The 22448-nt window shown below is 46.7% G+C and overlaps 1 protein-coding gene across 1 annotated transcript in view; it reads left to right on the forward strand.

Moving 5' to 3' along the window:
• Window positions 1–21916, forward strand: part of LOC144122008 (carnitine O-acetyltransferase-like) — a 39864-nt gene extending 17948 nt beyond the window's left edge. The window contains exon 5 of the mRNA XM_077655514.1: window positions 21701–21916. Coding sequence (XP_077511640.1) covers window positions 21701–21916 — 216 coding nt within the window. The remainder of the gene's footprint in view (window positions 1–21700) is intronic.
• Window positions 21917–22448: the final 532 nt, after the last annotated feature.

Below are 22448 nucleotides of genomic sequence, written 5' to 3' on the forward strand. Positions count from 1 at the left end.
GTACGCGCTTTGCATAATAGATCTGTGCACGCATTGGCCAGAAGTAGTCTGCCTAAGGTCTTTGTCCCCCAGGGCAACCTGAAATGCGCTGCTTTTGGTGTTTAGCCGGACTGGGGTTCCCGAGGTGGTGTGCTCAGACTGCGGCACCAATTTCACAGCCGCACTTACGAAGGAGTTCCTCGAAAGACTCGGATGTACCCCACGCTTTTCCGCTCCCAATCATTCGGAGAGCAGTGGGGCGGTGGAGAGGTGGAACAGAGTCTTTAAGACCATGCTTCCACACGTAATCGAAAAGGAACCGAAAAACTGGGACAAGTTCATTCCCTTTCTTCCTTTCTTCTTTGGGCCTATCGGGAGGTGCCACACGACACCACTGGCGTGTCACCCTTCCGAATGCTTTACGGCCGAGACCCAGTAGGACCACTCGGTATCCTGAAGCAAAGCTGGGCAGGAGACATTGAGGTACCCGGGGAGCTAGCGAGTGCTCCCGCTGAGTATTTGAAAAATCTGAAAGCAGAGCTCGAGATCGCGGCCGACGTTGCGGAGCTAACGACTAGAAAACAGCAAGAGGCGTACTCGTCGCACTACAACAAGCACACAATGGTAAAAACCTTTCGCGAAGGTGAGGCGGTCCTCGTCTTTGATGACAAGAGGCCAGGGAAAATGTACCCGAAGTGGCTAGGGCCGGCGGTGGTGACAAAAAGGTACCGCGAGCACTCGTACTATGTGCAGATGAGTGACGGTCGCCGCATGCCAGTACATGCAAATAAGCTACGCCCTTACGTCGGGAAGGTAGGTTCAGTGAGCGTCATATTTGATGACGACTGCGATTTTGGAGAAATCGAATATACCCCGTGTGCAAGCAACGTCCCGAAGGACTGGGTAATGCCTACGCCGGATAAAGCAAGCCACTTAGACAGGGATGCAGCGGAGCTGGTGCACGCCACGTTCGAGCAGCACCAGGCATTATTTGTGAACGAACCGTCGATCGTGCGCGTGGGCGAGCACAGCATAAAGCTCGCGGAAGGGGCAGCTCCAAGACGAGGCCACCCTTATAGGATCCCAGAGGCTTTAAAAGATGAATTAACGAGGCAAATTGATGAGCTCTTTGCACAAGGCCTCATCTACCCCTGTAAAAGCCCTTTTGCACACCTGATCGTGTGCGTTCCCAAAAAAGGCGGGTCGGTACGTCTTTGCATAGACTACCGAGCGCTGAACGCGGTGACCGAGACGGACGCATTTCGTATGGTTTGCCCCCAGGAGCTGATCATGCGAGTTGGAGCCGCGAGGTTCATAACACTTCTGGACCTCAGGCACGGCTATTGGCAGGTGCCGCTCGCTCAGGATTCTCAGCTTCCGACAGCGTTCATCTCGCACCTAGGTCAATTTGCCTGGCGGGTGATGCCTTTTGGTCTTAAGAACGCAGCGGCAACCTTCCAAAGGAACATGAACCAGTTGCTGGCCGGGCAGGAAGAATACGCTTGTGCCTATCTAGACGATATCGCCGTATTCAGCCAATCTCTAGAAGCGCATATCCATCATTTAAAGCGGGTGTTTTGCACTTTGGAGGAGGTGGGCCTGCACGCTAGCTGGGAGAAGTTCCAGGTAGCGATGCCTTCAATCCGATACCTGGGGCACGTTGCGGGCTCAGGCTGGCATGGCCCAGCCAAAGAGAAAATTGAGGCCATCGAAGGAATTCAAGCCCCTAAGACAAAGAAAGAATTGAGGAGCACCCTTGGGCTGTGCGGCTACTACCGTGGCTATGTTCCCAATTTTGCAGAAATCGCTCTGCCACTAACACGCCTGACAGGAAAAGGCGTGCTGAACAAAATACCATGGCCAGATGACGCGGACAAAGCCTTGGAAGCCCTGAAAAAAGCTCTAAGCGAGGCGGTTTCACTGACCACTCCGGACCAGCGAAAGCCGTATCTGCTTTTTACAGACGCGTCGGCAGTAGCAGCTGGTGCCTGTTTAGCGCAGCTTTCTGACAACGGCACTGAGGCGCCAATAGCTTTCGCCAGTCACAAGTTCACACCATCACAGATGCGGTGGGCGGAAATCGAGAGGGAGGCATTCGGGGTAATCTGGGTATTGAAAAAGTTTGAGACGTGGGTGTTCGCCACCACCGTGACTGTCATCACTGACCACAATCCGCTCTCCTTTCTTGCGAGCAGTGTGCCTCAAAGTGCAAAGCTTACGCGCTGGGCTCTTGCGCTCCAACGCTACAATGTTACCATTGAACATTGCAGAGGAGCTGACCACGCTAACGCAGATGCCTTGTCTAGAATACCCAACGCTTGTTGGGATAGTGCACTGGCTGACGTCCCGCAGTGACAGCTTGGGATAGTGGACCAGGGAACTGTGTGCATGGACAACAAACTGTACTCGTTGTACTCAAGAAAGGCGCACGTCGATCGAACGAAAGTGTGGGATTTCTGTGCATGTTTTTTTTTCTTTATTTTGTGGACCTTAGTAGCATGTATCTGTGTGTGACGAAGGGTCGCAGCATGCGGGCTCGCAGGCTCCGGTTGCTTGCTCGTGCAGAGGTACTCAACTGCCACTTGCCGAACCCTTTTTGTTGTTTGTTGCGTCTGCTTATCTCTGAATAGATTAGCCGACTCTTGGGGGGAAGGTGTAGGGTTCGGCGCGCTGTCGCATCTTTTTGTACATGTGTTGCGAATATTCCGCGAGAGGGCAGTGACCTAGGCTGCGCGTCCGGTTTTGTTTTATTTTGTTTTGCTTTGGTGCACGCCGTTAGAAGGGGACTCATGCCTCTTTGGTTAGTCTCCCCATTCGTCCTTGCGGTTTCCTTTGCCGCTCCGGACGGCTGGGCTATCTGCCGGCCTCGACCTTGGACCCCTGTCCCCTTGGCGAAGGATTGCGAGACCACCTAGGTAGGAACTCGGGGGTAAGGGAAAACGCTGACATCAGTTCTGAGCTTTCCTATTCGTCAAAACTGATGAGCTGCAGTTAGCAGTTTATTTTTACGTGTGGAAAGGGGCGCGGGCATCTTCGGGGTGTACCCGCGAAGGGAGCCGCGCCCGTATGCTTTTGTCTCTAGCTACTCCTAGCTGGCAGGCGCTCGGTCTGGCCGAGTGCGGAGGGAGTGACCGTTGAGAGCTGGTGCAAGGCGCGCCAGTTTGACCGTTAGGACGTGGTGTCCCTCGCCTCTGTGCAGGCGGTCGGCTAGGCCGGCCACAGATAGTTGCGACCGTATACTGACTTTTGTTTGTACCCATCTGTAAATAGCATGTATAAAAGTTCGTTTCTCACTAAATTGCTTCGCCTGCAAGTCATATCATTGAGAAGCCTTCAAGCGGTGCATCCAGTTTCTGGAAATCACCAGACCAACACCACCGGCAAACTTTTACTACCGGTGAAGTTTCGGCATGCATTTTCCGGCTGCTGTGCATTTTTCTTTTGCTTACAAAACATGAGCAGCACACGTGTCAAAATGGAGGCCGATCAATGTCCTCAGGCTTGCATGTCTTTAGAATGTACATTTCATCGGCGCGATTCCATCTTGCCGGCCAGCTGGTCATAGTTTGAGTCAAACAATCGAAGGTTGCAGTTGTGATGCAGGTATAATTTGGTGGCATTGTTCACACGAGCAGGTATTTCCTTGTATATGACACACCAGATCTACTAGAATATTGTCCTTGCTGGCTATGTGTTCCTCTGTATGCCCCTGATGTACAGCAACACTAATACTGACAAGTGGCAGCTTGTGAAGAGAGCCCGCGCTGCCGGTACGTGCGTTACGCTGGCGACGTGCTTACAGCGTTGAATGCTGTGCAGTCAGATTTTTGTACCGAGTAAATGGCAGTTATTCTTGTAAAGTTCATTTGTGAGAATATAACTGGCGGCGCGGCTGATGGTAAAAAGGGCTACGAGGCGCAATCAGCCTGTCCACTTAAAGTCATGCAGTTGCTCAGGTTTATAGCTTGGGGGGGGGGGGGGGGGGCAATGGGAAAAGACAGGAAGTGTTCACAACAGTGAAAGCTCGTTAATTCGACCTCCGTTTTCAGAGGTAATCCGACCACTCGATTTCAATATGGCACCATAGTTTCGGTTTTCTTAGCTTCGCGACAGCGGTGGCTATCGGTCGCACATTAGCAAGCCAACAGAGCACAGCTGTGCGCCGTTTCGGGAGCTGATTGGTGCCGCGGCGCGTTCCTCTTGCTTCTCTCCACATCATTCTTCTATTCAAGTGAGGGCGCCAAAACTATAGTGTTCTTGAACTGGGAAGTGTGCCGTCAGGGGGCGGAGAATGGGTTGCTTCAGCGATGAAAGCTCAGGGTGGCACGAGAGGACACTGTGTGTAAGAGGAGTGCTATGAACACCGAGCTGACAGCCGGGCAAGCTGCCTCCATCGCCGCTATGTGTGTGGAATTTGTCATCACGGTGCAATCGTTGGCGTGGTTACGAAGGTGCTAATTTGAAAATTTAGCTGCTTAGGTACCATAAGCTTCACCTAATACTCTAGAACCCTGCTATAGTAAACTCGGATTAAGCAAAGTGAAACTGCAGTCCCATTTCGCCTACCATAGACTTTTTTTTATGTTGTAGTAAAGATTTAAAAAAAACGGCTTTAGTAAAGCGCGTCTGGTCTTGGCCTTGTACCTCCCACAGAATGATGACAACACGACACACGCGAGGCTGACCTTCGGTGGCGAATGCATACCAAAGACAACAAGTCTTGCAGAAGCCAACTTTTTAATGTCCTTGGGGTCGTGAGGCAAAGCGCACAGCACGCACAGGAAAAAAAAAGTAAAGCTGACTATGAACACAGAAAGAAAGGAAGAGGTGAGGATCACTGAGAAAGGAAATGCAGTGAAGAGTAGGGAAGGGAAGAAAAGGGCGAACGTTCACAGCACAATAGTGCGAAGCACAGGGAAGCGGCGGCAAGAAACAGCGGGGCAATGGCACTGAGTGAGCGCTACTACCGCGCCTCGACTGCGTCGCGTGCTAAACTATTGCCTCTTAAACAACACTGAGGCTGCGGGAAATGATGCCGTGTTCACGCAAAACTGGTTTCCACATGAAATCAAACTCGCGTTTTATATGTAGCCACATTGTATTTGTGCAAATGTGGTACTTCCTCAAGGTGTAAACAAAATAAATTATTGTCACATAAAGGGACAGCAGAGCAGGGTGGAAGGTATTTGAGAATGTTTCTTTTATAAACAAACACTGTGTTTAGTAAGTAGTGAATTAATTATCAGAGCATCCTCAGGGCCTGATATAGTAAAGATTTTAGCTGGTCCGAGTCAGTTTACTATAGAGGAGGTCTACTCTATATCAGACCAAAGCGGTTCGCGCCTAATGATCGTAGTTGATCATAGTGATCGCCTAATGATCAAAAGTGATTAAGGTGCCATAACAAAAAACATGAAATTTTCTGAACATATTTTGGGAATTTGATATCTGGCACTTTCATGTAAACGCCGTTATTATGGTCGCCTAGTCAGGTTATCAATTTAGACAGGCTTTGCAGGTAGGGACAGTGGGTTAGCCTGTGCAGAATTGTGTTGACTTAAATTGTACACTTTGCATGATGACAGAGTTGTGCAAAAAGCATTTGGAGAAAGGAAGAAAACCAAGGATGTCGGTGTACTTTATTTCACATTGCTTAGGCCTTTAGGAAAGAGGGAGCCTCATTTCAGCCAGCATAAAGCTGCGCATCTTTCCCCAGGTTTTCTAGTTAGTGCTGGAACCTTCAAGGCCTCTGGCACTTCAAGGCCTCTGGGAGAAGGAGGAGTCCGTGCGGCGGGGCATGGCCGTGTCTTTTTGAGTGTATTCAAGGAAGATTTCTTCGGTCTCTTTCTTCGGCACAGATGCCGCAAACGGTTAGTTGTGGTCACAGCAGCCTTCCAGGAGCCAGTGCAGTAAATAGCGTGGAAGGGAGATGATACAAAAGACATGGAGAGACGCTGATGAGGACGACACACACTACAATAAATGCCACCACGTCAGCAGTGAAGAGTGTCCGATATGTGACAATGATTAGTGGTTAACCAGCAAAATGGTGCAAATAAGCTGTTGTTGAAAAATTATTGCTGGACGAACAGTGGGAGAAATTCTAAAATGTGTAATGCTTGCAATATATTTTAAATCCTGTTTTATAGTTATTTGATCAGCATCACATTAAAACACAGAAATCACATAATGCTAATTTAAAAGTTGAAATAATATTTGTGATGCAATGGTGTCAGCAGGGGGTGGCAGAAGGTTAGGTAAGCGGATGAGATTAAGAAGTTTGCAGGCAAAGGGTGGATGCATCTGGCAAAGGACAGGGTTAATTGGAGAGACATGGGAGATGCCTTTGCCCTGCATTGGGCGTAGTAAGGCTGACGATGATGATGATGATGATGGTGTGAGCGAGGACAAAAGTGAATTGGAATGGGAAGCACTGTTCTCTCGTTGAAGAAAACTGTGAAATTGTTGTTCGCAGAATTCCACAAAATGATGAATTAAGATATTTACTTAAAACCACTGCATTACATATCCAAATGAACTGATCATGACTTCGAAATTAATGCCAGACTAGGACGAACCTTTATGCTAATTAATGATTTATGGGGGTTTAATGTCCCAAAGCGAGTCAGGCTATGAGGACACTAGTGAACAGTTCCGGAAATTTTGACCACCTGGGGTTCTTTACCGTGCACTGACATAGCACAGCACACGGGCTTCTATAAGTTCGCCCACCAAATTCGACCACCATGATTGGTATCGAACCCGCGTTTTTGGGGTCAGCAGCCGACCGCCATAAGCACGGAGCCACTGCTGCGGCCCTTTATGCTAATTCATTCTCTGTGCGAATCATAACAGAGTGGTACCAAGTGTGCTGTAGCAATGATTTGTTCTTCTCAAAGCTGTCAAAACTTCTGCTAACGCACCCTGGGCAAAGCGGGGTATTTGCTGAGTAAAGAATAGAGAATTTGCTAAATTTTAATGTAAGCATGGCTATGAACTGGTGCCATATAGGGTGATCTTTATTCCAGTGAACTGCAATTGCCCTAGTCTTTTTTTGATGTACCGCGAATAAGCTTAAGTCACATCAATGCGCTACCAACAGAGCGCCAAAGAAGGATCATTCTTCTTTCCGCGAGCAGCTAGTGCTGTTGTGCCCTACCAAGCGCACGCAGTCTCTCTTGTCGCGTCGTCCTTTTCGCCTTTCTCTTCAGTTCACATTGCACCATGGCACAACAGCAAAAAAACGTGACTTGGGAGAAAAGAACGCACGAAACGAAGTACAGAAGCAGATGCCGTGCATGTTTTCTCCGTGCTGTGAGCGATGCGACAGTAGTCCTCGTGCAGCCAGTGCAGCCCTCTACGCTTTTCATCGCTCCAGTGACCACCTCGCCCCATTAGTCTGTGGCGCGGATGGCACACATTCCACTTCTAGAACACTATACCAAAACTGTGTGCCTTCGCACTCGTGACACGCTCGCTTCTGAGAGGGCTCGATAACAACATGAAAGATGTCGTGGGGCCTTAATCATTTGAGCTGCTGTTCTTTGACGCTTCCGGCAGTGTGCACGCAATAAAGCATTGACAGAAATGTGAAGACTATTTGCTGTCACGCTGTGCTCATCCCAACAACAGACAACCGTTGTGCAGTCTTTAACCTTAAAACATTTACCACGATGAAAGTGGTTCTTGTCAGTTTTGTCGGGATCATTCGATTATTTGAACTTGGGATAATTGGAACACTTTTTCTGGTTCCTTGAATTCTAATTGATGAGCTTTGTCTGTATATCCACTCAGCGTCTGTCCCGTGAGATTGGCACCTAACTCGGCTAGCCTCGCAGGGAGCTCGAAGTTTCTTCGACACAGGGCAATGCTGGGCACGTGTGGATTTTTTCCTACTTTATGTCGCATACATGTTACTACGCCTATTGTTCTCACATATTGCGATGAATATTTTTGACACTATTGTTCGCTCTGAAAATTGCGGCCGTGCAGCACGTTCCTGCACGTGGGCTTCTGGCATCTTATTTTCATTGCAACCTAGCACCATGTCCGGGGACTTCCTGTCTATGCGACAAAGTGCCGTAGCCACAATGCGCATTGTAACTGCCGTGTCGATCTCATTCTTGCGAGGCCTATGTTCGTTGTAAATGGGCACAGCTGCATGGTGTTGCTGCGTTTGTACTTTGCCGTTTGTTTCAGTTGTGCAACACGGTGGCCCTTGCGTTCTGCCAATTGTTTAAAAAATGGAGCTCTACACATTGTGCAGGGTCTGTACAGGCTTTTTGCGCTCCATAGGCAGAACTGTCGACGATGCTTCAGCCCGCACAGGGCTGATCAAAGCTGTCCTGGCTCACAAGGATAAGGAGATGACTGATTCTAATTGATTTTGAGTGATTCTAGCACAAGTGTGCAAGAAAGCGTGGCTGAACTGGCTAACATAGATGAAAAGCTTTGTGTTTTTGATGTGGGAGAGATATAATAAAGCTTTCTAAGCATTGTAAAGAAAAATTAGGAGCCACACATGAACACGTTTGATCTACTGTGCTCAAAAGTATGTGCAGTGTATTTATGGGGTGTCCAACTAAACATTGTATGACATATTTCTCAAAGGTGCCTCTTCAATTAGGCAGCGTAAAACTTAGACTTCAAGACTTCTCAGGTGCACCTATGTGCCAATAATTACAATAATAATGGTGTAGCGCATCTTTACATTGCACTCAAACATTTCTAGCGCTGTTTGCCAACCTAAAAGATCTAGAAACTAAAAGCTACATACTCCAAGTGCTTCTAAACCAATGTTATAATGCTCGAAACTGCTTCATATTTGAAATTTCAGTTCTCCAGACTGCTTCTAAACCGACGTTTCTCTGCTCCAAATGGGAAATTTTAATGCTGCAAAAATTACCATAAATTGCATTTTATCCGTAGCATCACTGAAAGTGTGTTGTGAGCACATACGGGGGGTAGGGTTAAGAGCTCATGCCATGTATGCTATGCATTAAAAATGCTCAGCATAGCTTCGCAAGGAGCTGCTGATGATGAAAGCAGACGTACTGATGCTAAGGAAAAACCAGTGACATGTGGTCGGTTTGCTGGCATCACATAAGGACCAAAGTATCATCAGAAACCTTAGGCAGCTTTTGTCTTTCTGTGGCGGTGTGCTTATTTGCAAAGCAGCAGAACTAAGCTGAAGATTTTAGAGTGAAACATGTTGATTTAACTTGTGTGAAACTTGCACTTTTAGTTCTTAGTTGCTTTGGAGCTTAAGAAAGGTTGTCATCTTCCCTTCTTAAAGCTACCTTATTTGAACAGCGATTTTGATGCTGCAAGAAGTTCTATTTAGCTGAACACATTTATGAGATTCCTTTCATATAGGTGTACTTGATGTATGTAAGGACTGTCAAAGCAAAGCTGTGTATGCAGGGTTTGACATCAGCGTGAATATATTACATGGCCAAGGAACATATGCATGGACATACAACTGATGTCCATGAGTTCTTTTACACAATGTTAAAAAGCTTGTTGGCTGTTTTCGAGTGTATAATGGAGATTTTTAGGTGTTAGTTGTGGTGTGAGAGGGACTACGCATTTTCGGTTCTATTCTCGACCTCACTAAATCGCTTGGAGGCCTGAAGGTCTGGCTTCCTGCATAGCATTTCTGTTCTGAGGGTGTTTTATATCATTCTGGCTTAAACTGCTGCACTCCTGTTCAATGCCCAAGCGCTGACCGGCTTTCTAAGCATATTAGCGGCGCAGCTGAGCTCACAGCAGCACGCTGAGCAAATGAGCACAGAGCCTTGGTGTTCTGCCAAGTTCGCCGAGTGTGCCACCTGTGCAAAAGCTCTCGTCAAAAGATAAACTCATCTTGATGTATTGGCATGCAGCATCCTCGGGCACTGCCAACGCGTGCACTGCAGATGGTGCAAAACGGATGGATGCGCTAAGAAAAGTGAACGCTTTAAAAAAATTAATTCTGGGGTTCTTAAACTCTGCTCATTGCACAAGTAAATATTACATTTGCACTGCAAACATCTGAGGCTTAATTGTGGGTCTTAGAAATGTTTCATGCACATTTTTTGTGACAGTGTGCCTGCAGGGATGAAGTATTTACAAATATAGGTACACATTGGACTCTCGAAGAAAGTTCAGTAACATCCGACGGTGCGGCTGTGCGTAATGCACACGCGTCAGACTCCTGCTGTGTATTTAATGCCAGTGTTTGCTGTGTCATTCTGCAATATGGACCAGGAATAATGTGCATAGGTGCTGCAGCTATGTTCTTAAACAAAAATCGGAAAAAGTAAATGGGGCCGGACAGCATTCCTAATTGCGCTTACAGCACGGTGTGCCAAACAAGCCTTCAAATTTGTGACTGACATGTTCAAGCTATCTGTGTCTACAAGTCGAATACTAGCTCACTGGTGTAATGCATGCATTGTATCTATTTATAAAAAAGTTGACCCAATATCACTTCGTAATTTCAAGCCTGTTGCTGTTACCAGTACATCTTTCAAGCAGTGGCATGTTATTGCAAGCTAATGCAGAAGTTTTTGCTCAAACATAATGTGCTGTCAATTCGCCAACATGGTTTTAGACAATAACACGCCGCGGTGGCTCAGTGGTTAGGTGCTCGGCTACTGATCCAGAGTACACGGGGGTTCGAACCCGACCGCGGAGGCCGCGCTTCGATGAATGCAAAATGATAAGGTGCCCATGTGCTGTGCGATATCATCATCATCACCAGCCTTATTACACCCACTGCAGGGCAAAAGCCTCTCCCATGTCTCTCCAATTAACCCTGCCTTTTTCCAGCGTCATCCACCCTTTGCCTGCAAACTTCTTAATCTCATCCGCACACCTAACCTTTTGCTGCCCCCTGCTACGCTTACGTTCTCTTGGAATCCACTCCGTTACCCTTAAGGACCAGCAGTTATCTTGCCTTCGCAATACAAGCCCTGCCCAAGCCCATTTCTCCCTCTTAATTTCGGCTAGGATGTCGTTAACCTGCGTTTGTTCCCTCTCCAATTCTGCCCGCTTCCGGTCTCTTAACGTTACACCTATCATTTTTCTTTCCATGGCTCGCTGCGTTGTCCTTAACTTAAGCTGAACTCTTTTCGTTAGCCTCCATGTTTTTGCCCCGTAGGTGAGTACCGGTAAGATACAGCTGTTGTACACTTTTCTCTTGAGGGAAATTGGTAAACTGCCATTCATGATCTTAGAGAACCTGCTATATGCGCTCCACCCCATTCTTATCCTTCTAGTTATTTCCCTCTCATGATCCGGATCAGCGGTCACTACCTGGTCTAAGGAGACGTATTCCTTTTCCACTTCCAGGCGCTACTGCCAATTGTGAACTGCTGTTCCCTTGCTAGACTGTTGAACATTACTTTGGTTTTCTGCATGTTATTTTAGGCCCAGCATTCTGCTCGGCCTCTCTAACTCATTGATCATGATTTGCAGTTCACCTCCTGAGTGACTCAGCAATGCAATGTCATCAGCGAATCGCAAGTTATTTAGGTATTCTCCATTTACTCTTATTCCCAACTGTTCCCAATTCAGGCCTCAGAATACCTCGGATGTCAGTGCACGTTAAAGGTCCCCTGGTGGTCAAAATTATTCCGGAGCCCTTCATTATGGCACCTCTTTCCTCAATTCCTCTCTTAGTGCCTCCTTTATCTCTTCCCTCACGGTGGTTCAGGTGTCCACGGATATGCGAGACAGATTCTGTGCCATTTCCTTTTCCCAAAATCCAGATAATTTTTAGACAAAGTATCTCTAGGCGCCGCAGTGGCTCACTGATTATCGTGCTCGGCTGCTGACCCAAGAGACGCTGGTTCGACCCCGGCCGCGTTGGTCTCCTTTCGATGGGGCCCGAATGCTAGAGGCATGTGTACTGTGCGATATCAGTGCATAATAAAGAATCCCAGGTGGTCGAAATTATCCGGAGCCCTCCACTGTGGCGTCACTCATAGCGTTAATCGCTTTGGGATGTTAAACCCCATAAAACCAAACCAAATAAAGCATCTCTACTTCTATACAGCAGTTGTCAACAGTGTTTGATATGTTGAGCAAGATCTTGTGTGTGCATTTCTACAAAGCTTTTGGTCAGGTTCCTGATACAAAGCTGTTGTTTAAATTACAGTCAATAGGGCTTCTAGTGCTTATCATTCAGTGGACTGGCACTTGTCGCTAGGATAGGCAACAGTCTTTTGAAGTGGCCGACTGTTCAGGTGTTCTAAGTGTCACTTCAGAAGCACTTTTAGGAAGCATTTTTTGACCCGTTATTTTTAATTGATAAAAATTATGTATTTGATGCTATTGGAGATAGTGCGTCGTTTTAACAATTTGCATGACTGGAATTTTTAAATCATTAACTTGCTAAAGGGATCACGCTTTATTCCAGCAAGACATTGTGGCAATAGATGCATGGTACTCAATAGGAAAAACTGCTTATACGCATGACAAAGTAAAGGAAACAGTGATACTTCGTGTATGTCACAAAGTAAGAGCATTTCTGAAGTTCAAAAATAATACAGATATCTTGGCTCCACCCTTAACATAGTAAGCTGTTCTAGTCTGACCATATTGGATACTTGCACGTTGGCCTTGTGAAAGCTACTGCTATAGAAAGGAAATTTGAATCAGCACTTATAGACATTTCCATTAAGGGTTACCTGGGCATCATCATATTGGTCACAGAGCTCTTGCGTGGGCCTGCACTACAGTTGAATCAGGTTACAGCGAACATAACGTTTCGCCGGAATATGTTTGATGTATGCGATAGTTCATAAAAACCAAACCCACTTATAACGAATTTCATTACCAAGTTCATCAAACATAAGATTGTGAACAGCCGAGCGAAAACGCCGGATTGCGGACACAACAGCAATCGGTCGCACTCGTGCTTTCTCTTAATGGCAGACTTTTTTTTTCTTCAACTACTGAGTGTCCTCCTGGCAATTCGAAGCCCACTGCAACATCCGATTTCTTTACGCCACGCTCGACGCGCTAAATAATTTTCAGCCTGCAGGAAGCGGCAGGGATTGCCGCAGCTTCATCATCTTGACCACATGACACGCTCGCTGGGCAAGTGCAGAAAACAGGAGGTCCAGAATCGGCAGCAGCGTATGAACGGCTGGAGTCATGGGAGCCCCTGTAAGGCTAGAGCTAGAGCTCGCTATGCGAAGAAAGCATCGAAGATAAAAAAAGCAATCTGTGGTGTGAAAGCAAATAATTTTTCAGTGACACGCTGTGCAGCTACTGGCCCCGCAGCGTCCTGTCACGCTTGTAAGTTCCTCATCGAGCCATTGCAGCCAGCACGCTTGGTGGAAATTGCGCGGCAGCTGCTTGGTTCACTGTCAAGATTGCCGACGTGCACACCGCTGTTTAAAGGAATGGGCCAAGAGCAGCGCTTTAAAAGCAGGAGCGTGTGGTGCCGGAGACGTCGAATTGCTTTTGTAAGCCATTTTCCTTCTCCCCTGTTGCCCGACAGGATCCAATGGCAGTTCTGGCTCTCCCAACACCCCCTGGAGAACTTAAAGCCTTCTGGCTCTTCCTTCCCCTCCTAAGCTACATCTCACAGAAGAGGCCCACATTGAAGTTCTGTGCAGCGTGTTGCGAAGCTACGAGTGGCAAACTATCATTGAGACTGAGGCCAGGAAGATATAAAATTGTTAACACCAGCTTTTGGGAGAAGCCCGAATGGGGACGACGGCGACACCATTGCGATGGTTTGCAGAAGTACCAGGCACTCCCTTGATAGCCTAGCCTCGGGGTAAGAAAAGTCGTGGCATGCTGCAACATGCTTCTGAGCCCATTTTTTTTGTACATTGACAGTGGATGTAGTGCTTACGCATGTGCTGTGCATGCGGTTGTGTGTGGGGTGAGATGTGCTACTGCCTTCATTGGGGCAGAATGTGGATAACACCTAACAAGCGCTGCTGGGAACCAAAATTCACTTGTATATTCAAGTTTCTATGGGATGAAGCCCAGAACGCCTGGATTAGAGTGATACTTCAAGAAGACTTCGTTTTGCGACTGTAATCCACGGCAAGATGTTCGAAATGTTTTCAAATAATGGTTACTTTTGAAAAATACAAGGAGCTGAGGCATTGAATTATAGAAAAGTCTCTTTAAACCAGAGTTTGTTATAATAGTAAGAAGCAAATGTAGTCTCTTAAAGGGACACTGAAGCACTGTTTTGTGAAAATCAGGCTGGTTGTGGCGTCCTACAGTTTTTGATGCTGCGTACTCGAATATGGAACTAAAATTAGGCAGATTAAGTTTTTAGCAGAAGTATGAACATGGTGCCGCGGGGCATACCGCAAATCGTGCCACTTCTTGTGGTTGCTCAAGAGGTTTAGATGGCACATTGAGGACCCGAGAAGCTGCTGCTATGTATCCGGCACTGCACTGAATCCAGATCACAGATTTTTGCGGTGTTGTAAAGCGATTTTGGCGACTATTTTTAAACTGACCTTGAAAAAAAATCCTACCTTAATTTGTTCATTTCAGGTATAACCTGAAACCAATAGTCAACCAAAACAATTCTATGTCTAGCCTCAGCATACACCAGCGGGAAAGACGCGTATGCATTCCATGCGTAAAATGTATCAATGAAACCTGAGGTCGTATTCTCGGAATGGAAGGGGTGCGAAAAATACTTAGGCCAATTACCAATATCAGATGTCTCCTGCTTCGCCCAAAGGTAGGACTGTCATCCCAAAGCCCAAGGCATCGTGTACAAAATACCCTAGCTTCTCTGAGTGCCTGGCGTTTTATGTTGGGGAAACAAAATATTTCACAGAATGGATGGGGCAGCACAAAGTTGATGTCAAAGTGAGTGAAGCTCAGTGGCCGAGCACTACGAAGAATGTGACCACAGGGTAGACTTTGACGGAACTACTGTGTTGTAGACCAAGGCAAGTCCGTGCACAATGCTGCTGCTTTAGTCACGGCGCGTTCAGCAGATGCCGGGCAATAATGTCTTCTTCGGATCCCTTCCCTCTTCCTAGATCCACAGTTTAAAATGAATGGCCTGGTGGTAACCTTTATGAGAGTTTAAAAGCCAACCTGCAACTAGCCCGCAGCCACACCTTGATAAAGAAACCAAGCAAGATTTCTAAACATCAGGTTTTCCTGCAAGAACATGGTTGGCGTCTATTTCTAAGTGTTGTATTCCAAACCAGACATACCTCTGTCTGTCGAATATTTTCATTTTAATCTCATAATCACGATTAGTGGGGACGCAGCAATGGGGAGAAAAACAAGATGCAGCATATGAAAGCTTCGATGTTGGATTGCTTGGGCGCATCGAACCAAACTTTGCTCAGTATGCCCCAGGAGGTCTGGCCGCGTGTCTTGAGGAGAGCGACACATGCCTAAGCCTCTATAAAGCTTCTGCAGCGGTGTGAGCATGTCAGGCGCATGACGTGCGGGAAAGCGTCTCGCAGAGCCACCACGATCTCAGACACAACAGTGGGCTCTCCACAATAGCCTGTCCGCCCGCGAATAATCATGCTGATGATTGGTTACGTGACGATTAACACAGCTGCCTGTAGTGTGTCCCTTTTTGTGAAAAAAACAGGCACAGATGTAGCGACCTGCTGAAGCTGTTTGTCTGTCCCATCGGAGGTCACTGTCCGTGGACCGATTGCTGTAAACACTTCACACTATGCTCCACACACAAAAAAGAACTGAACTGTCGCAAAGTAATAGAATTAGAATCTGGTGTTAAAGCCATTACCTCATGTTTATTCTTTTAGCAGAAGTGCTTTGGCACTGGTTACACACATGATACGCGGAAAAAAATTGAAGGAACCATGTCGTGGCTCAGCCGTGCCTTTTTGACTGAAAGCCCGAGAGATCACATTAGGAACAAGCTCTGCGTGCAGCTGCTCTGAAAAAAGTGCTTCGAGCAGAGTATGCTTGATTTGGTCGACTTGAAACTCTGCCTCATTAGAGCTGCGACCCCCCATGCTGCAAGCTTTTGATCTTATGAGAAACAGTGGAGCACGATATACGTCACGGCAGTAGTTATATGTGCACCATAACGCAGAGCAGTACTTACCTTGTGTTGAACCTGCTGCTCAGTCATCTGACACATTTTGTATGGCTACAACGCATGTAACAGGAACAGCGCATGCAGCTTTAGAAACAACACCTGCTAAAAGCTTCCTCGGGTGGATCGAAGTATCCCTGACTCCTCAACGGGACGTCACATTGGCTGACATGGACGACGTTTCCCTCTCCGTTGTTCTCTTCACCTGCGCTCGTGCGGGATGTTTGGACACCGCGCTTTCATTTGGTGATTATTCCAGTGTTTTAGCCAAAATCAAAATGTAATATCACAGACGTGATCAACGACTTTACTTCAGAACCCTAGAAGGTTAGCAGGTTCAAAAACTGCACCAGTATCTTTTTAAGAGGTAGGTCTCTTGCCGAGTTACAACTGCTATTTAAAGAACATTTAACATTCTTCTAGGTTAGTGAACCTTGCTTTATTGAGGTTGACGTTCGAGAGGCCTCCCACCTCAACGAGTCTACAGAGAACACCATCACTGCGTCGCTTTCGCATCTGCCCTTCGCCCAGGTGCAATCTCATCAAAGAGCAGGCCACTTTGGCCAGACTCCCATATGCAGCAAATAGGAGCTGTGTGTCTGTATCCATGAGCAGCATGGCACGGTAATTTGTGTGCTGGAGAGACTGTACACTCATTCTCCCAGCTTCAGATGCAGTACATTTCCAGGGTAAATAGGCAAGGTCTGCGTGGCAGTGGAGCCCAGTGTGAGCACGCTTTAATTTTAAAAAGGTAGGACACTTGTAATGAACATTGTAGGGGCCAGCATGCCACAACTTGTGTTTCCTGAAGGCCCATTTTATCTTTTTAAGCCAAGAAGTTGAAACTCTACATAATAAGGCAGTTGTTTTTTTTGTAAATAGTTCCTTCAGTGTGGTATATCTCCATTTCTAAACTTGCTGTGTTGTAACTAAGTGGCCTGCAGCAGTGCATGTATTGATGTCTTGAAAGGGGAATTAATCATTTTAAACATAATCTGGATTAGAATAAATATACATGTCCACAATAAGATTATTTATATGCAACTGAAGCTAATCACGTGTTTTATGTTTTATTATTGCTGTTCTCTATAAAAGCTATGAGTAGAAAATTTAAGGAAAAGTTTTAGAACATAATTAAAAACTTCGCTCAGAATAACACAGGACGGGAGGGAGTGTGTGTGTATGCGAGTTTCTCCCTCCCGTCCTGTGTATTTCTGCGCTGTTTTTAATTGTGTCGCTACACCAACTGGCCCAACGTTCTACCCTAGTAAATTTAAGAACATTCAGCAGTTTATTAAAGTTATGTGTAAAGAAACATGTTTACAAGAAAGACAAAGCGCCATGCCATAGAGCTGCTACCATCAATACCTACGCAAATTTTGCAAAACTGCTGCTTTGTGGCTAGTGCCTCAAATTAAATGCCGCATCATGTACCTGCTCTTCTTTCTATCGTTCTAACTAAACAAAAAGTGTGGAGCAGTCAGTGGAAGTATACTGTTGCTAGGTGACCTCAGTGGCGATTCTCTCAACTCAGCCTTAAGTGGTGGTGACTGTAGGCCTCTCTTCACATTATCACAGGAGGAGAACTAAGGCCTTGTAAAACTCTTAAGGGTGTTGGCTCTGCCCGGTTCGTGTTCTTTCCTAAAGCGCAATAGGCCCGAAGCTGCTTACACATAGTTGGTCATGTGGGGGGCAGCTGCGGAATAGGAGGGCTGCAATGCAAGTCGAGGTGAAGGCACAGAGCTCAAAGAGGGCTCCCTTTTTCTCAGCTGGCCCTCAGGAGCATGTGACCAGGCACAGCTGCCTGGAGACGGTGCCGACAGTGCGGCCTGTGCACTTTCATGCTTGTGTGTGCATCAACGGCACGCACTCAGAGTTTGATATATCCAATGTGAAATTCACTGTAGAAAGTATATATTGATACGTGCCACTGTGGAAGAAGAAAAAGCGCCTGCATTCGTGGAGAAAAATGTTTCTCTCCCGCTCGCGCGCTCGGACCACTTAGGGACCACCACAGTTTTACGTCTTGTCTCCGGAGGTTCTCCTTCTAATTGCTCGTAACATTTGGTGCAGGTGCGGGGTAACGCTTCCTGTCTACCGCACTCCGCACAGCATCACAACGGACCTCACACCTGTCCACCAGCAAGCCAGCCGCCGTATCCGCGGAGAGTCGCCTGAATTTGGGCCCCTTCCCCCGCGTGCACCTATCACAATCGGTCCCGAGGAACCCGCCGATGATTTTTCTTTCCTGGGCGCTATTAGTACCACAAAAATGGCACAGCGGCACAGCTTCAGCGGGAGGACTCGGAGTTCGCGCCGCTCATCGATTACCTCGAAGGCATCGACGCTCACATCCCGCATTTTTTTCGTCGCGGGCTCCACACCTTCACTTTACAATCTGGTGTTCTCTACAAGCGCGACTTTTCCAGCAACAGACAAGTGTTCCTGCTTGTCGTACCATCACAGCTGCGGCCAGAGATTTTGAGTGCTTGTCATAATGCACCCTCCGCTGGCCATCTCGAAGTAAGTCGTACACTCGCGCGCATTAAGCAGAAGTATTATTGGCCCAGGTTACTCCCATCAGTGCGGGCCTGCGCAAAACCATGTTGCGACTGCCAACGTCGTAAGTCTCCTCCGTTGAAACCAGCTGGATTCCTTCACCCCGTCGAACCACAGACGACCCCTTTTCACCAAGTGGGCATGAACCTCCTTGGCCCTTTTCCGAAGTCTTCATCTGGAAAGCGTTGAATCGTCGTTGCCACCGACTACCTGACACGGTACGCTGAGACCACGTCTCTTGTCAAAGGCACTGCTGCTGAAGTGGCGCAGTTCTTCGTACACAACATTGTCCTGCGCGTCATGGAGCCCCCGCCGTGGTTGTTACTGACCGGGGAACTGCTTTCACTGCCCGCTTAACCCAGTCCGTGATGACTCTGACGCACACCAGCCATCGACATGCTACGGCCTATCACCCACAGACAAACGGATTGGTAGAGTGACTCAACCGCACTCTAGCCGACATGCTTGCTATGTATGTTGACGTCGAGAATCAAACTTGGGATACCATTCTTCTGTGCGTAACGTTTGCCTACAACACCGCCCTGCAGGAGACAACCCGACCGACCCCATTTCAGCTTGTCTTCGGTCGGCAAGTGACCACTCCGTTGGATGCTATGTTGCCCGTTGACCCCTACTGCGACTCTGACGCTGACCTCGACGCACACACCTTCGTTCAGCGTGCTGAGGAAGCGCGGCAATATGCACGCCTGCGAATTAACCGCCAACAGGAGACTGACGCCGCTAGGTACAACCTCAGACGCCGCTTCTTCAGTTACGTGCCTGGCGACTTGGTGTGGATGTGGACACCTGTTCGTCGCCGCGACCTTTCTGAAAAGTTGTTGCGCAGATACTTCGGCCCTTACGAAGTAGTGCGCCGCATCAGTGATGTGACGTATGCAGTTACTCCCGTCTAAGCGGCTTGCTCATCGCGCCGGTCGCGCCGTACTGAAGTCGTGCACATTGTTCGCATGAAGCCTTACCACGACGGACCCCCTGACTGAACAGCGGTTCACTGCAGCTGTATTTTGCTGATATTTCCCTCCTAGCCGCATCGTGGCGATGCTGCAGAAGAGGGGGCAGTGATACGTGCCACTGTGGAAGAAGAAAAAGCGCCTGCATCCGTGGAGAAAGAAGATGTTTCTCTCCCGCTCGCGCGCTCGGACTACTTAGGGACCGCCACAGTTTTACGTCACGTCTCCGGATGTTCTCCTTCGAATTGCTCGTAACAATATCACATGAATACTGATGAAACAGCTTCGAGTGATGTAAACCATAATTCGTTCTACCCGGGTTCATTATAACCGGGTTTGACTGTAGCATGCCCAGAGTTAAGTTTGACAACCCCTCACCCAATGGAAAAGTCTAAGCACCAGACTTCAAGCTTATATCCATGGGTTGGAGTTTTCAATGTATGGTTTTTAAAAACGGTCAACTCTTTTGGTGTGGAGGAATCTTTTTCACTAATATATGTGGCACCGTTGTGCAGTCAGAAATTATCTTGCAATAATTGCAAAATTGAAAACAATGATTGCAATATGAAATGCTATCGCCATAAGAAAAAGCAACAGTGCTAAAGTTGAATGATCAGGTCATAGGACAAAAATGTGAATGTAAGTATATTTTTAAACACCATATTGTGCAAAAATAAAAGGCAAAACGAGCAAAAGTAACAAAACTCAGAAATGCACACAACTGCTTTGCTTAGGCATATGGAACCAGGCCTGTCTTCCCTTGTCTCCCTCATGCTGGATGAATACCTGGCTGTTATAAACGGAAGTGTATTTCTTTCTTGCCACACATTCCTCCCTCCAACACGAAATGAACTGTGAATAGAGCAAGCACTTCACAAGAAAGTACGATTGGGAAGAAAAAAAAGTAACTAACTGAAATCCAGGGGCCAGAGGGCCTTTGATAGTAGTCCACACTATGATGGCAGCAATGAAAGCGGCACTGAACTATCACTAAGGCCAGAGCATGACCCTTTTTGGAGACGCTTATGCATTAGTTCACCTAAGCTATGGCTTGTTAGCATTGAAGCCTTTTTCCTTTCATGTCCTGAAAAGGCCTCCGTGAACAGTAGCATTTAGTGACGCAATGACAGCCTGCGAGCCGAAGGCACTATGCTAGTTTAGGCGGAACTTGACAAGATGGTGGAGCCTCTCTGACTGCACCCGGCGTGTGTCTGAAGTAGTGGAGCAGTGCCTCAAACATACAACTGTGCTACTTAATCCAACAATCCTGTTGTGTCTGCACACTCCTGTCTCCCATATTGATTACTTTGTGACTGCCGCCAACTCACACTCAGTAGCCAGCAAGTTGTAATGTACATCTGAAAGGTACGTTTTTGTTATAAACTTATTTTTTTAAAAATTAAGGTTGTATTTCTTTTTTTCCAGTTTCATTAAACTAAAACCTCCAGCTCCCCCATCTGTAGCTCCTGTGCAATACCAATCTAAACGTGCTGCAGTAGTATGGGACCCTTACTCCTAAAAATATGTCGGCCAACTTCATCACGCTTAGCATAAGGCAGTTGGACGCGTTTATGGAAAGTGTGGGATTCTGAGTTACCTTCTTTCTGTTACATTATTTGCACTTAGGTATATATGAATGTAGCGCCATTTCCTCATAATGTCCCTAATGGTAACTTTAAGGGTGAGAGTATGCAGCAGGAAGTCCATTAAAATACTGGAAGTACACAAAAGCCTCCCTTTTCTTGGCAACTACCTTTCAAGGAAGACCAAATACTTTTTCACATCCATCGTATTTCCACATATAGAAACCTATTTTGCACCACCACCAGTATTTGCTAGAACAAATGTCTATATGTATAGTTTTTGGGAGAACTAGAGCATTGTGGAACTGTCTTGTCTGAATTTCGCCAGTGGATTGAATCTTTTGCTTGTCAATTCATGGTCGGTTTTTTTTCTGGTGGTGCGGTTGCTGTATTTACTTTTATTGTGGTCGAAGCCCCTCCTGCTTGGGCCATGACTCTGCCTACATTATACCCAAAATATTTAAAGAATGCAACGACTGTTTGCTTTCTTAAAGCACTTTGATGTTCTAATTAGCATCACCTAATGTGAACTCTCTTTGGTTATGCAGGTGGTAACACAATGCGATGCAGTAATGTTCTCTGGCCCACTTGTGAAGGATGGCTATGGTTGCTGCTACAACCCTCAAGCTCACATAGTCACTTTTGGCTTGTCTTCGTTCAACAGCAGTGCTGCTACGTTCACAGCAAAATTCAGGGATGCTTTAGAGGAGAGCTTGACACAAATACACGATTGTCTCAGGCTTTCACAGGCATCAAAGTTATAAAGAGCAACGCTCTAATGGGAATGGTGTTTGGGGTTTTTATTGCCTTCTTACAATAAAATTGAACAAAGGTTTGATGTTTGTTATCAGTAGCTTGTGAAGAAGCAAGTCTTTTCCGATCCTGCAAAATGAAATTTGTATAATTTGCTTCCGACAACTTGTTAAGGAACAATGTTACTGTTGTTTTGGTTTTGCAGTATGTTAGTTATGGAAGTTTGAACCATAATGTTGCTTATGTGGAAGTTCCTGAGCTGATAGTTCACTTATGTATTGTCCCAAGTGGAATATTCCTGCATGCTTTATTTTGTTTCATGAGCAGAGAATAGAAGCTTACATTATTAAATGCCGCTCGTGCGAGTTGCATTCAGGGATTACCACTAAATAAATACGTGTATATTTTTATTTCACTTGCTGAAATAAAAATTCAAATGTTTTGCCACCAGTTTTTTATGACTACCTCTTCCTACTCCAGATGATGGCATATGCCATCATAGTGGTAGCTGTAGTGGTATCTTATTTGTGTGCTAAGACGATG

This window comes from Amblyomma americanum, chromosome 1 (genome assembly GCF_052857255.1).
Source record: "Amblyomma americanum isolate KBUSLIRL-KWMA chromosome 1, ASM5285725v1, whole genome shotgun sequence".
NCBI lineage: Eukaryota > Metazoa > Arthropoda > Arachnida > Ixodida > Ixodidae > Amblyomma > Amblyomma americanum.